The 13,474-nt window shown below is 45.0% G+C and overlaps 1 protein-coding gene across 1 annotated transcript; it reads left to right on the plus strand.

Moving 5' to 3' along the window:
* Positions 1 to 938: 938 nt before the first annotated feature.
* LOC135900459 (uncharacterized) lies at positions 939 to 8,441 on the plus strand. Its single transcript, XM_070521263.1, has 3 exons — positions 939 to 1,284; positions 5,797 to 5,901; positions 8,233 to 8,441. The coding sequence occupies exons 1-3, from the start codon at positions 1,036 to 1,038 to the stop codon at positions 8,317 to 8,319; spliced, it is 441 nt and encodes a 146-aa protein (XP_070377364.1). The 5' UTR covers positions 939 to 1,035; the 3' UTR covers positions 8,320 to 8,441.
* Positions 8,442 to 13,474: the final 5,033 nt, after the last annotated feature.

The following is a 13,474-nucleotide window of genomic DNA, read 5'->3' on the forward strand; positions in this document are numbered from 1 at the left end:
AACCGCTGCCTGCACTTTCGTATACCCGGCCGCACCGAAGTAAGCCTCCTCAGCTTTATCATGAAAGAGTGAGCTCCAGCGGTTTCCTAAACTCCCACCCTACTTTGAGCAGAGTCTACTTAAGAGGACTTTGAGTTGGTAAATTACGCCAGCTTGTTTTTATTGGAGGCTCTCCTTGCCGCCATCTTATGGCCTGGCTGACCTTCTCCTAGGCCGTTTGGAGGTGCAATTTGAAGCCAAGTGCACCCCTCAGCAACAGTCAAGCGTTCAGTCAATGACGCCATCAATCAAACATGCCAATTCGGCGAGCGCCAGGTATGAAGTTTGCAGACCACCAGCTTATTACGTTTCTAAAGGCGGCATGCTGAATAACAAATTTTAGAAAGCTGCACATTAGGAGACGCTGAAGAAATATGAGCCCATAGCCTACAGCGTGCAATGTGAACCCATAAGGGAAACATTCGCTATCGAAACGAAAACAAGAACGTAGATTACCGAACTCCTGACGTCCTCAAAATACATGGATAACAATGTGACCTGTCTCAGCGGGCTATGGCGCCCGCGTGGTTGCTCCGTTACAAGACCTCGCGTGGGAGGTCTCTCTTTAGATATAGCTTTGTCTATTTGGGCCTGACGTTACTTCGCGCATTATCATTGCCACAAAGCTTAACATGCCTGTCACACGCCCACATGTTCCCTTTGATAAAGCTTAGGACATATTTTTCTCTTGTAGCTAGCACACTCTCCGGTTCTATATTTTTAAGCATGCACTCGCCGTGACATCTCGCATGCCAACTTTTCAACCTGCGTGCACTCTGGCATGTTAGTGCAACACATGGCCCGAATCGCTGCGTTATCAGCGTCCTCATCCTGTCATATGTAAAACCTGCATTCTGTTCTTCGTCGCCAACTGTTAAGTACAGCCGTACAAAGCCGCCTCCTGTCTGGATCCACTGTGGTATTCATTCTGGCGCTTACCGTCACGTTCCCACAAATATTCCTGCTAGAGAAAGGGCACACCAGAGACAATACGAAATGTTCACGTCCGCCTTGCTCGTGCTGCTTAGCTCGGCCTTTGTCGCGTCCCAGATGATCGACTTTTTCGAAGGATGCGTACCGATGGGAGAAGAACAAGACTCTGGCGGCTGCGTCCTGGGACCCCAGAGCTGGCTCACTATGAGCACGTTCCGCCGCTACGCCAACCTGGCCCTAGCAAACGCCCATATTCAGCCAGAAGAGGGGCACCTTAACACTCTTCTTCGATTGACTCGTATAGCAACTGAGGTAAGTGCTACTGCTTAGCTTGGTGTTCGCAAATAACCCAATGCTCTAGCATAATTTTCGAAGACAAGCGTGCCGGCACCATCATCCGCACTTAACTTTTCGTGGTTGGTCAGAGAGGCTTGCGCTCCGACGTTATGTGCGTGGCGCCAATGCAAAAGAGTGGAGCCCGAACAATTTTTCACGTATTATGCAACGCTGATGGCGCATTTAAAATAAGAACGTGCTGAAAAACCTATACTAAATCCTGCCTAAGCTCTACTTTGGCGAGTTCAGGTCAATTTTAGGCTCATGAGATATAGGTACCTAAACACACTCTTCTCGTGAATCTGATGATTTGAGGCCGCTAGTGCATGTAGGAGAAGCGGAAAGGCGTCGAAATAAAGCCTGAAAGAAACGCATGAAGTTAGCGTAGAGCTAAATAGGGAGAAGTAATTACACGTAATAAGTCAAAAAAGGCCGAATCAAAACCCGTATATGCAGGTTAAAACAGCACGCGTCAACAGGAACCGAAGGTGTGGTTTACGGACCGAAAAACGTAGATCGATCCCGAAGATAGTGCGGTCTGAAAATGTGAAATGATGCCCAACATATATTGCAGTCTAAAAAGAAAGCAAAGTGAAGCAAAATAATCGCTAACTAAAGGGCTCTAAGTAAACGTCCCATGGTACTACCGCAGGCCCAGGTGCCGCTGACGATGTTAAGGCTATATTCAAAAGTAGTTTACATCGAAGAGAGAAACACGAGGTCCACTGGGGGAGCTTGCCTTTCCTCCCGAAATTCAAACGTGGAAACATAAGGAAGACAATATGGCACGCTCTTGTAATCAGAAAGTGTTTTTATATACATTTTTCAACTGCTAATGTCGCGCTTTTTTTTTGCAGAGCCCTAAATATACTCCGTGTCACACATAGCTTGCAACGCTGTGTAGACTAGAAGAACTAGAAGAACTAGTTTCGTTCGCAACAAGTAACCGTTTACAGCTTTTTTTCGAGATGTTATGTGAAACTGTTCTTTATTGAGGTAAAATAATAAGTGCAAGGTTTGAGCCCTTAACGCAAAACAAACTGTTCCTTAGGACTGTTAATAAAGTGTTATAAAGCATTTTGCTTTTCACTGTTTTTTTTTTCTTTTCTGGTGCTTCTTTAGCAGCCCGTTGCACCAGTCTCACGCGAACGCTCGGGTGACTATGTATCACCATTAGAGGTTACTCTGAAAGGCGCGGAGTGATTCACTTTGACGACCAAACCTCTTCCGTGGTTTCCACGCAGAGTTGCACCTATGAATGTAACGCAGTAGGGAAATCAACACCACCTCGCCAGATATATTCATACAGGCATTATAGGGAACTTCACCCATTTGCCGAGTAGGAGGCTCTTGTATCTCGTACTCTTTGAAGACACCTGTGTGAGTGCAGCAGCTGGGATTAAACCTTAAACGCACACCGCACGACTGAAATCTCTTGACTTGTTTTCGCCGAACGGCCGCACGTGTGGCTGAAGATCATACTCGCAAACTACGCTTATCGTCGTGTTTGCAACATTCCAGTCTAGAAGAGAACGACAGGGCTCAGGTGCGTTTCATATATGCCTGCAAGTTTCTACTCCAGCTGCCTCCCAAACATTCTCTCCGCAACTGCACTTGAGCGGTGTTGGGCGAAAACATATAAATACATTCGTGTAGCGCATTATGAAATAACTTGTTACATATCAATTAGCATTCTAGACAGCACACATAGATAGATAGATAGATAGATAGATAGATAGATAGATAGATAGATAGATAGATAGATAGATAGATAGATAGATAGATAGATAGATAGATAGATAGATAGATAGATAGATAGATAGATAGATAGATAGATAGATAGATAGATAGATAGATAGATAGATAGATAGATAGATAGATAGATAGATAGATAGATAGATAGATAGATAGATAGATAGATAGATAGATAGATAGATAGATAGATAGATAGATAGATAGATAGATAGATAGATAGATAGATAGATAGATAGATAGATAGATAGATAGATAGATAGATAGATAGATAGATAGATAGATAGATAGATAGATAGATAGATAGATAGATAGATAGATAGATAGATAGATAGATGAGGCGGCCATTACTTCTGCGAGAAATTAATGTGCAAGATAGTATAGTAACGCTGATTAATTTTCCAAGTTATTATTTTCTGACGCATACTTCAGTCCAAGAATCGTAGCCGATATGTGCAAGCCATATCGGCTTAAAAAGAATTCTCTGAACTACGCCAGTTTCGAGGTAACAATTTGCAGAGTCTGATGTAATTCATTCGTATTCCACTTAATTTTGTGCTTCAATGTATAAAACAACGTTTCCCTAACAATGCAAGATGAACAACAGTGTAGTATCACGGCGCATATTCCAATATAACTGGCATATACAGAATTCCTTCAAAATCGCTAGGCCTTGCATACTAACTAGCTACAATTCATGCAATAAAATACACGCAATCTTTCAAAATTCGGTTCAGCTATTGGTTATTCCACGCTGTTTACATTAGAATGATGATTTAAATATAACATATTTTATAATTATTCCAATACTCCTGTATTTTATTACCCCCCACGCCAATGTGTATTAACCGCAGCGCCAGCCTCCCTGAGGTCCTTAAGGGACATTTTTTTTAAATGCACATTAAGTAAGAAATTTCAACCAGACCGTCGAATATTGTAAAATAATACATTACATGGTCTGTATGCCTTCAGGATACATATGACGTGGCATTATATGAACATGTTCTACATTGCTGCTGCGATTGTCGTCATTAGGAAACTTGACTCAGGTTGTGGTATGTTCTTTTGTTCACGCCTAACGTATTTCCCGCCGAACTGTACCACTGGATAGTGCGTGGCCTAATGCGTAGAGCATCAGGCTGTCGTGCTGAGGAAACCTGGTTCAAAATAATCCAATGGAAAAAACTTTCATCACTGAGAATGCGAAACAGGGATTCAGCAGCTGTTAAATGAACCACTTCGGTACCAACTTGGGCCATGCGCAGTTATTCAATCGACCTTTCTAAAGTCACTGGTTGCAGGCCACTTTTCAATGACGAAAAAAAATATTTTAAAATTTGACCAGCGGTGGGCGTAGTTTGGATCCGCGTCTTTTATATTCAGACAATCTTGTCTGCCATATAACCCAGGTGCCGTTCGAAGCGGCGTTAATTAATGAACCAATTAATCTCTTAGTTAACAATCAATTATATATTCAACTTCTCACACAGTATATTATAAGTGGCAAGTTTCAGTGAGAAAATTATGGAACAACATGAGAAACTCCCGATACAGCTTTCTGTTGCTCAACCCGTGCCACACAAAGGTGTTTTCCCAAGCAAGGCAGAAATCCCACGACCACGCGCAATCTGAATCGGTCGGCCAATCGCACGGCAATATTGCGTGTATTCGCGGGTTCTTTCAGGCCCGGAAAAACACAAATACGTTGGCACGTATTCAGTAACACAAAGCTGTATTCCGAGCTTTTCACGTTTCTCTACAATTTTCTTATTGAGACTTGCCACCTAATTATACTATTCGAAATGTTCATTATTTATAACGCTAATTATTTTTAGGCGGAACACAAATAAATCTCATTATTTCCAAGCAAAGGAAAAGAACCTTACCATGGTTCGGTCCAGCTACGTGGCATTTGCATATTTTTGACTCTTGGTGCATGGTAGTTGGGCACACCCTGTACATGGTTTATCTCCGACAGAGCGAATGGCGCGAAGCCATTATGAGCTAGGAAACTAAAGTATGTGTTCCCATGTTGCATTTCTTCTTAGGGTTTCACCCTTAATTTAAGCTTCAAAGCGCGCCTGACAATGCCTGATTCGGACAAATCATTTGCAGCCCCAACCACGCAACCAGACCCCCCCCCCCCCCTCCCCGTCGGCGCGCAAAATTCGTCCGTTCTTACAAGTGCAGTATGCTTATGATGATCTAGAAATTAGTACATTAACAAAGTAGTCGCAAAAAAATACACAAACCACTTTACGAGGTGCTCTTCAGCAGCTAGAAATAAAAATTTTAGTCTGTAAGGCATGAGGAGCTGGGAACCCGCTGAAAACGTCTGAGGCTTTGTTCGGACAATCTCTAATGCATTTAAAATTTTAGGACATCCAGCACATGCGACAATAGCATTATGGTATATGCACCTTTTTGCACCTGAGAAAGAGACATACAGCTTCGTTTAGCGCACCTGTTGTACCTTTGCTTTCTGTAAACTTGGCTATGTACCATTTGCTTCTACCACAATATTTTTTATTTGATTTTAAGTTCATTTCTTTCAAACGAATGTGGCATCCAAGGCAAAAGGCTGTAAGTCCGACTGGGCCTTGGCTCCCTGTTACAGGTTTTCATATTTTCTCCTAGCACTCCAGCTATTTCGAGAATACTTTGACATACGCCACTACAATGGCGCCGGCTTCACGAAGTGCTTCTCATTTGTTTCTTTTTTTCTGTTTCATGCAGTGGACCGATGGTTTCACAATCATATTGGAGTTCACCACCGCCAAGAGTACGTGCGATAGCTCGGTTGCATATTCCGAGGATAAGTGTCCACCACTTTACAGTCAGGTATGAATGTAGCTAGGATGCTGGAATGCGGCTACAGGAATGATGCTAGTCCTACAAATTCACTTTGTGCGTGTGTCTTTAAGGTTTACTTTTACAGGAAACATACGAGTGCTAGCAGAAAAATAAATTGGGCTAGTTCCTAATAATTTCGAGAATGCCCTAGAGAAAAACATGCCGCAGGTACCAAGATGGATAAACAAGTTTCGATCTTCAAAGCATATCACATATGACCGAGACAGACAAGCAGGCTTAGACGGCAAATCACAGAAACATATGTCGGCATGTATGCCATCCTGGAAACGTAGCTATACGCACTGTAAGCGACGTTTAGAAGCAAAGCATACTGCCAAAAACAAAAACGACTGAGTGGTTTTTCGATCGGTCGTGATTACTTAATTAGGCTGTAGAAATGTTTGCGAATGCACCATCTGTTCCTTTCTCATCGTTGCAAATTTCCCTGATTGCGAATGCGCATGTAAAGTGATGTGGTGAAAGAACCTGTGTTGTTCTGATGGTTTCATTATGTACTTCCTTTTATATATCACATTTCATGGAAAACACTTAGTTGCCCATCATGCACTGTTCGATATACGCGTTCTCGTGTAATGTGTGTTTGTCGGTAATCGGTGTTCTTACTTGAAGCGAGTGCATTTCCAAGATTAACGCCAATGAGAGCCTTACTTTGCTGACACTCCAGCAACATGAGCCAGCCGAAACAATGCCAGCGCACTGGAGAGGCGTCGGTAAGTCTGGTCGCGCCACGAACCATGCATCGTTTGCGGTGAAGCCAAGTGCTTCTGCATCGGCCAGAGGAGAAAATTCCCACGCGAAGCACACACATGTGCTGCCTTTAACAAATGACTACTCTGTACGTGCAATTTCTTCTGTAGAATCTACTTTTGGTGAGCTTACGCATTTAAAGGCTAGAATCTGTTCTGCAATCGATTCACATAAATCTCAATGCGAGCACCTGGTGACGGCTATGCGTGGGTAAAGTCTGACAACTAACGAATGCCCAGAATTTACCGTCAGCGTCTACAGCAAGAACAGAAAAATAGACGTCCTCCTTAGCATCAATGGGATTTTCTGGCACTTGCAGTGCAATTAAAACTAACTGATCCTCATGCCTGCGTTCTTTGCTTTGTTTTGGTTTCAATTGAGTTCGAAAATATCCGAATTCATACGGTAAGCTGGGCGAGTTGGTGATTGAAGATGTTCCTGGTTAAACATGATTCAACATGGTCGATAATATACCATTTATTGCTGCTTTAGCATCCCAATTCGATATTTCAGGCTGCTGTAAAACGGTTAGAATAGGTGAGGAACAAGCAATATTCTTAGGAACACCGCTGTGTTTATATTGTCAAGAATGGCGAGCCGCTGAGCAGGATTGCCACCTTGCCACCCGATTACGACAAGGGGTGCAAGACGCGCACCTCTCCCTCTCCGTCGCTGCAGCTGCGAGGCGTTCAAAGAAGCGACCTTTGCGCTGGAATCCGCCGCCTTCCTCCAGCCCCTTCGACATTGTGACGGAACTGGTTCGGTGCGTGAACAATGATTCCGGAGTTCCCCAACGCGGAGCTGATTTGACACGCACGGACAAACTGCCGTGGGGACGACGTATTTTGGTGCGTCTCACGTTTTGGCGTGGCACGGAACAACGAGCGACCCTCGATCGGCGTCGATAGTTCCCGGAACGGCACCCTGACAACGTCGTCGTCGGACATCAGAGCGCGGCTGCCTTTGTGTACGTAAACTGGTCTGCAGAGCAGCGGCGCGTTGGTGATGAGTAAACGAACAGTCGCCGCGTCGTAGGACCGGCGGATCGAGTGTATAAAAACTGTGGTTGTGCGAATGCTGAGAACACTTCTCTTGAGCAGTCATGTTAGACTGAGTCACTTCTCTCATGCAGTCATGTTGGACTGTTACTCTTTTTCTCAAGCAGTCATGTTAGACTGATTTAATTTCTGTAAATAAACCCTTTTCCTCGTTCTCGATGAGAAACAGTTCTTCACTTCATCAACGATCTCAGCGTAAATAAGTTGGACGACGGCATGGGCCAGCTACCTTCGAATTCATGCCGTACTCCATTCTTGGCAAAGGACCACGGACCATGGGATTGAGCCCCCAATCCTGACAATATATACTACTAATGGTGCGATGTCTCGCGCCTGCTAAAGCTTAGTCCCAAGCTAAAGGCGTAGTTGCACTAAAGCCGAGTGACTGCAGATGTGGCTTCAGTAAGTTTACTAAACAAGCACGGCTATTTTCTCTCTTCACGCTGTCTGCTCTTTATTACGATTGTTACACTTGCATCTTCTTTTCTTACAGGCGAATGGGCTGTGCCAGGCAGTGATTAAAAACAACGATGGTATCAACGTTGAAGACGCCTGGTGTGTTCCACTCTTTGAGGACTAGAGCAACCTGCAGCTTTCACACATGGAGGAAATTTCTTTTTCCAGCACAAAACACAAAAAGGGGTGAAGCGCACCTTCCGCACGCCCAAACGTGGGCATCAAATAAATTCTATATTCGCAATTCCCACTGCTTCGTGAGCTCACGACATGCTAGGTTGCGGTTTCCAAGTAGGAAAAGCTCAGTGGCACCACCATGAAGACTGGTAATAACATTTTGGCACAAATGAAGCCGGACACATCACATATTCAAGTTAAATATTTCGCAAATTTTCCTAGAAATTCAAGTTCTTCTTAAGCTTAAATTCGCGCCCGCTCCTGCGTCGAGCGTCGGTATCGTTCGTCCCTCGGCGTCCTCGTTACCTAGGCAACCAGCAGTGCGAAGGACGAAAAAGCGAACGCGGAGTGCCAATGAAAGACAGTGATAGCGAAGAGAACGCGACGAAAAAAGCCAAAGAGGAGGGTATGGCGAAAGCGCGAGAAGACCCGCACACGATGCGAGAAGATACCGCACACGATGGGGCTCTCGCATTGCCCAGGGGGCGCTGAGAAAATGGTGCTAAAAAGCGCCCTCTTTCCTGAACTGGGTAGTACCAAGCTTGGTCATCTGCTTCGGAAAGCACTTTACAATATCGACCCGTCACTTTCGGTATTGTTGTACCACGGCTTGCAGCGAACATCGGGCGCCGAAGGTTTTTTCAGGGGTGGCACGCTGTGTAAAGGCAATAACTTATGCAACGCCGAATACGTGTACGCCGCTCAAGAAATAAGCGGCGAAGTTTTAGCGCGGTGTCAATCAGAAGTGAAGCGAGTCGCGTACGAAGTTGAACGTCAGGTAAGGTTTGCACGCCGCTAGATTCAGCCGCACAAACGCGAGGAAATACTTGCTATAAATGAATTCACAGCAGCCATAAGCAGACATGCGTATGGACCTGCTCGAGCACACAATGGTAGGCGCCGCGACGGCAGTGGTCTTTCGACATGGGCGAAACGGCGGGCCTCCTGCAATCATTGCTGACTGCATGCCGCTAGACAAGTAGTTATGCCTGCACTGTAGTAACGGCCATCTGTCCCTTTATCAACTGATAAATACCTGATGCACTGCTTATGAGCTCGCAGTAGCGTTCGTGCGAATCGCGCTGCAGCGCGAGCTCGTGCGCTGCTCGCTTGATGTAGCTTTTCATGACAGCGCTCGAACATCCATGTGCTGCAATCAATACTATACCTTGCTGCGCTGCCTCAACGTGCTGTTGAGGTCAAGGATGAGCGCATTTAACTCTCTAACAGTGCTGCTCATAGTGGGGTAGTTAATTGTCACAGAATCAGCCCGACCATCGGTGCTCATTTGCACACACCTGGTCACCACTTCGCACCGGTCGAATTGTTAATTGTCGCTGGGGCCAGGTCTCGAATCATGAATCACCAGCCACGCCTGCTGTTATGTCGGTCTGCCGTCGGGACTGTAGGTGCAAATGACCGAAATTTAAAACGCAGATAATCAAGCAAGCTTCAAGACAGGCGAAGCAGTCAGCATGACGGGAAGTTTCGCTTACCCAGTGCGACGAACTGTGGCTATCCAGCGCACCCGACGCTCCGCTTCGTGAGGCCTTGAAGGAAAACAGTAGAATCTGATGTTGGGATTCAGACCTTCTAGTTCATGGCAGCCCACGACGCAGAAGTAACGACGGAGACACTTTTTCGTGGCTGAGCTAGGTCTTCCCGGATCGCGTCGCCGATTCCTTCTGCTTCCAGCATTACGTCTCACGGATAGTCCGTTTTCGTTAAACTATATGCTGTGGCCAGCTCGCAGCCTGGTCAGCATGGTCCATGAGAAGTGACGAGCTTTTTCGCACTCGCAACAGGGCAGAAAAAAGCGCGAATCGACGCAAAACTTGGGCTAGAAACGTGTTTCGCCACAGCCAGGGCTCAATACTACCCAAGCTAGTACTACCCAGATAACGTTTCGCACGCCGCCACCAGGCGCCGCTACTATACCTCAAACTCCAGCGCAAGACGCCCATGAGCTTCGTGGCAACGACAGCTACGAGCTGGCACCATCTGTTCGCCGGTGAGTCCACCGATACCGTACATTGAAGCAAAGCGCAGTGCGAGCGGAGATCGGCGGCGGCTGCTGTGAATCGAAGTACGGTAGATGGCTGGGTGAGTCGGCACATCTGCCTTATTACTTCCAGTGCGAACGAAGCAACAGGGACACGGAAGAAAGACGTTATCTTGAAAACCATCTGCGACGGGTACAGAGCCTGCCGTGCGCTTTGTTTTGGTGGCTAAGCTCGCATCCATGCGAACGGCAGCACGAAGGTCGATTCGCTCGCTTATGCTGCCGCGCTTCCTCGCTGCAGCGTTTCGACAGCGAGTTTCCGCAGTCTTTGACTGTGATGTATTCACGTGTGCACGTCCACACGTGACACCATGCTTGTTAATTTTGGTCTTCTCCCTGCATTAGCAAGGCTCATCGATAACCAATTAATACAACCTGAAATATTTTTCTGTATATTCGAATATATTTCTCCTTGCCGTTGCCGTAACGCCAGGTGTGTGTTTGCGCCTCTTCAAAAAGAAGTAATGTTTTCTCTGCATTTCATGCATATGTTCTTGCCGAATGAAGAAAGTGAGGATGAAGAAGAAAAGTGATAAAGGTAAGAGTTGCGAAACCTTGTTGCTTTCCATATTTCTTCTGCCGCCTGCTTCCAGACGGATGGTGCACAATGTAGCAGTGTGCCATGGTATTGAGAGGAATCATTGAATTGTCACAAAGGTTCTCAATTTTTCCACTATCCGAGCAAACTTCGATGCCTCATAATATCACTAAAACGGCCTACCACGCCATCAGACAGCCGTGCTGTAGTGTTTAACCTAAAGCACATTTTTCTTACGCACTCTCGTCTAAATACAAAGCAGGACAGTAATTATCTTTGACGAGACTTTGAATATACATTGTTAATATAGCATGCTTGCCAAATATCGGTAGCTCACGTTTCCCAAAAGCGTATAGGTGTCTTCTGTTCGTATTACGAACGTTCAGCGATCTGTGCAAGGAATACTGAAATGACGATTAGCATGTTTCGTAAGTTATATCAGCAATACTGCACCCATAGGTCAGGCTGCATTGCATCATCTCCTGATACCTCCAAAAGACCACAACCATAGCCTCAAATTGACCTTAGCTTCGATATCAACATGCTTGTTCGAATCAAATTTCCATACCTGGTCAATTATCTCCGATCAAGGCCTTCGATAACTTTATTTGCCTGTCAGATCGGATAGAAGCACCGAAACACCGATTATGCACGTAATATGCCTGCTATCGATATCTAGCATAGTTTTCAATGACGAAAAAAAAATATTTTAAAATTTGACCAGAGGTGGGCGCAGTTTGAATCCACGTCTTTTATATTCGGACAATCTTGTCTGCCATATAACGCGGGTGCAGTAAGAGGCGGCGTTAGTTAATGAACCAATTAATACCTTAGTTAACAATCAATTATATATTCAACTTGTCACACAGTATAATATAGGGGGCAAGTCTCAGTGAGAAAATTATGGAGCAACATGAGAAACTCCCGATACAGCTTTCTGTTGCTCAACCCGTGCCACACAAAAGTGCTTTCCCAAGCAAGGCAGAAGCCCGCGAACACGCGCAATCTGAATCGATCGGCCAATCGCACGGCAACATTGCGTGTATTCGAGGGTTCTTTCAGGCCCGGAAAAACACAAATACGTTGCACGTATTCAGTAACAGAAAGCTGTATCGCGAGCTTCTCACGTTTCTCTACAATTTTCTCATTGAGACTTGCCGCCTAATTATACTATTCGATATGTTGATAATTTAAAAGGCTAATTATTTATAGGCGGAACACAAAGAAATCTCATTGTCTCCAAGCAAAAGAAAAGAACATTACCATGGTTCGGTCCAGCTACGTGGCATTTGCATATTTTTGACTCTTAGTGCATGATAGTTGGGACACCCTGTATATGGGTTATCTCCGAAAGAGTGAATCACGCGAAGCCGTGGTGAGCTAGGAAACGAATGTATGTTTTCCCACGCTGCATTTATTCGTATGGTCTTCAGCCTTAATTTAAGCTTCAAATCGCACCTGACAGTGCCTGATTCGGACAAATCATTCACAGCCCCAACCACGCAACCAGCAACCAGCCCCCCCCCCCTCCCCGTCGGCGCGCAAAATTTGTCCGTTCTTACAAGTGCAGTATGCTTATGATGATCTAGAAATTAGTACATTAACAAAGTAGTCGCAAAAAAATGCACAAACCGCTTTACGAGGTGCTCTTCAGCAGCTAGAAATAAAAATTTTAGACTGTAAGGCACGAGGAGCTGGGAACCCGCTGAAAACGTCTGAGGTTTAAGCACTCACCACTTCTCTTATCATCATCATCCATCCCAATACTTTCACTCCCCTTCCCTCTTCCCCAGTACAGAGTAGCAGACTAGAGCGCACTAGCTCAGGTCGACCTCTCTGTCTTTCCCATCAATAAATTCTATTCATTCATTGTTCGGACAATCTCTAATGCATTTAAAATTTAAGGACATCCAGCACATGCGACAATAGCATTATGGTATACGCACCTTTTTGCACCTGAGAAAGAGACATTCAGCTTCGTTTAGCGCACCTGTTTTACGTTTGCTTTTTGTCAACTTGGTTATGTACCATTTGCTTCTACCACAATATTTTTTATTTGATTTTAAGTTCATTTCTTTCAAACGAATGTGGCATCCAAGGCAAAAGGCTGTAAGTCCGACTGGGCCTTGGATCCCTGTTACAGGCTTTCATATTTTCACCTAGCACTCCAGCTATTTCGAGAATACTTTGACATACGCCACTACAATGGCGCCGGCTTCGCGAAGTGCTTCTCATTTGTTTCTTTTTTTCTGTTTCATGCAGTGGACCGATGGTTTCACAATCATATTGGAGTTCACCACCGCCAAGAGTACATGCGATAGCTCAGTTGCATATTCCGAGGACCAGTGTCGACCACTTTACAGTCAGGTATGAATGTAGCTAGGATGCTGGAATGCGGCTACAGGAATGATGCTAGTCCTACAAATTCACTTTGTGCATCTGTCTTTAAGGTTTACTTTTACAGGAAACATACGAGTGCTAGCAGAAAAATGAATTGGGCTA

Source organism: Dermacentor albipictus, chromosome 7 (assembly GCF_038994185.2).
Source record: "Dermacentor albipictus isolate Rhodes 1998 colony chromosome 7, USDA_Dalb.pri_finalv2, whole genome shotgun sequence".
Taxonomy (NCBI): Eukaryota; Metazoa; Arthropoda; class Arachnida; order Ixodida; family Ixodidae; genus Dermacentor; species Dermacentor albipictus.

Excerpts from the sequence above, each read along its gene's own strand:
- LOC135900459 (XM_070521263.1), top strand. The coding sequence starts at position 1,036 with ATGTTCACGTCCGCCTTGCTCGTGCTGCTTAGCTCGGCCTTTGTCGCG. Across the intron at positions 1,285-5,796 it reads TGACTCGTATAGCAACTGAG|TGGACCGATGGTTTCACAAT; the intron begins GTAAGTGCTACT and ends TGTTTCATGCAG. Across the intron at positions 5,902-8,232 it reads GTCCACCACTTTACAGTCAG|GCGAATGGGCTGTGCCAGGC; the intron begins GTATGAATGTAG and ends CTTTTCTTACAG.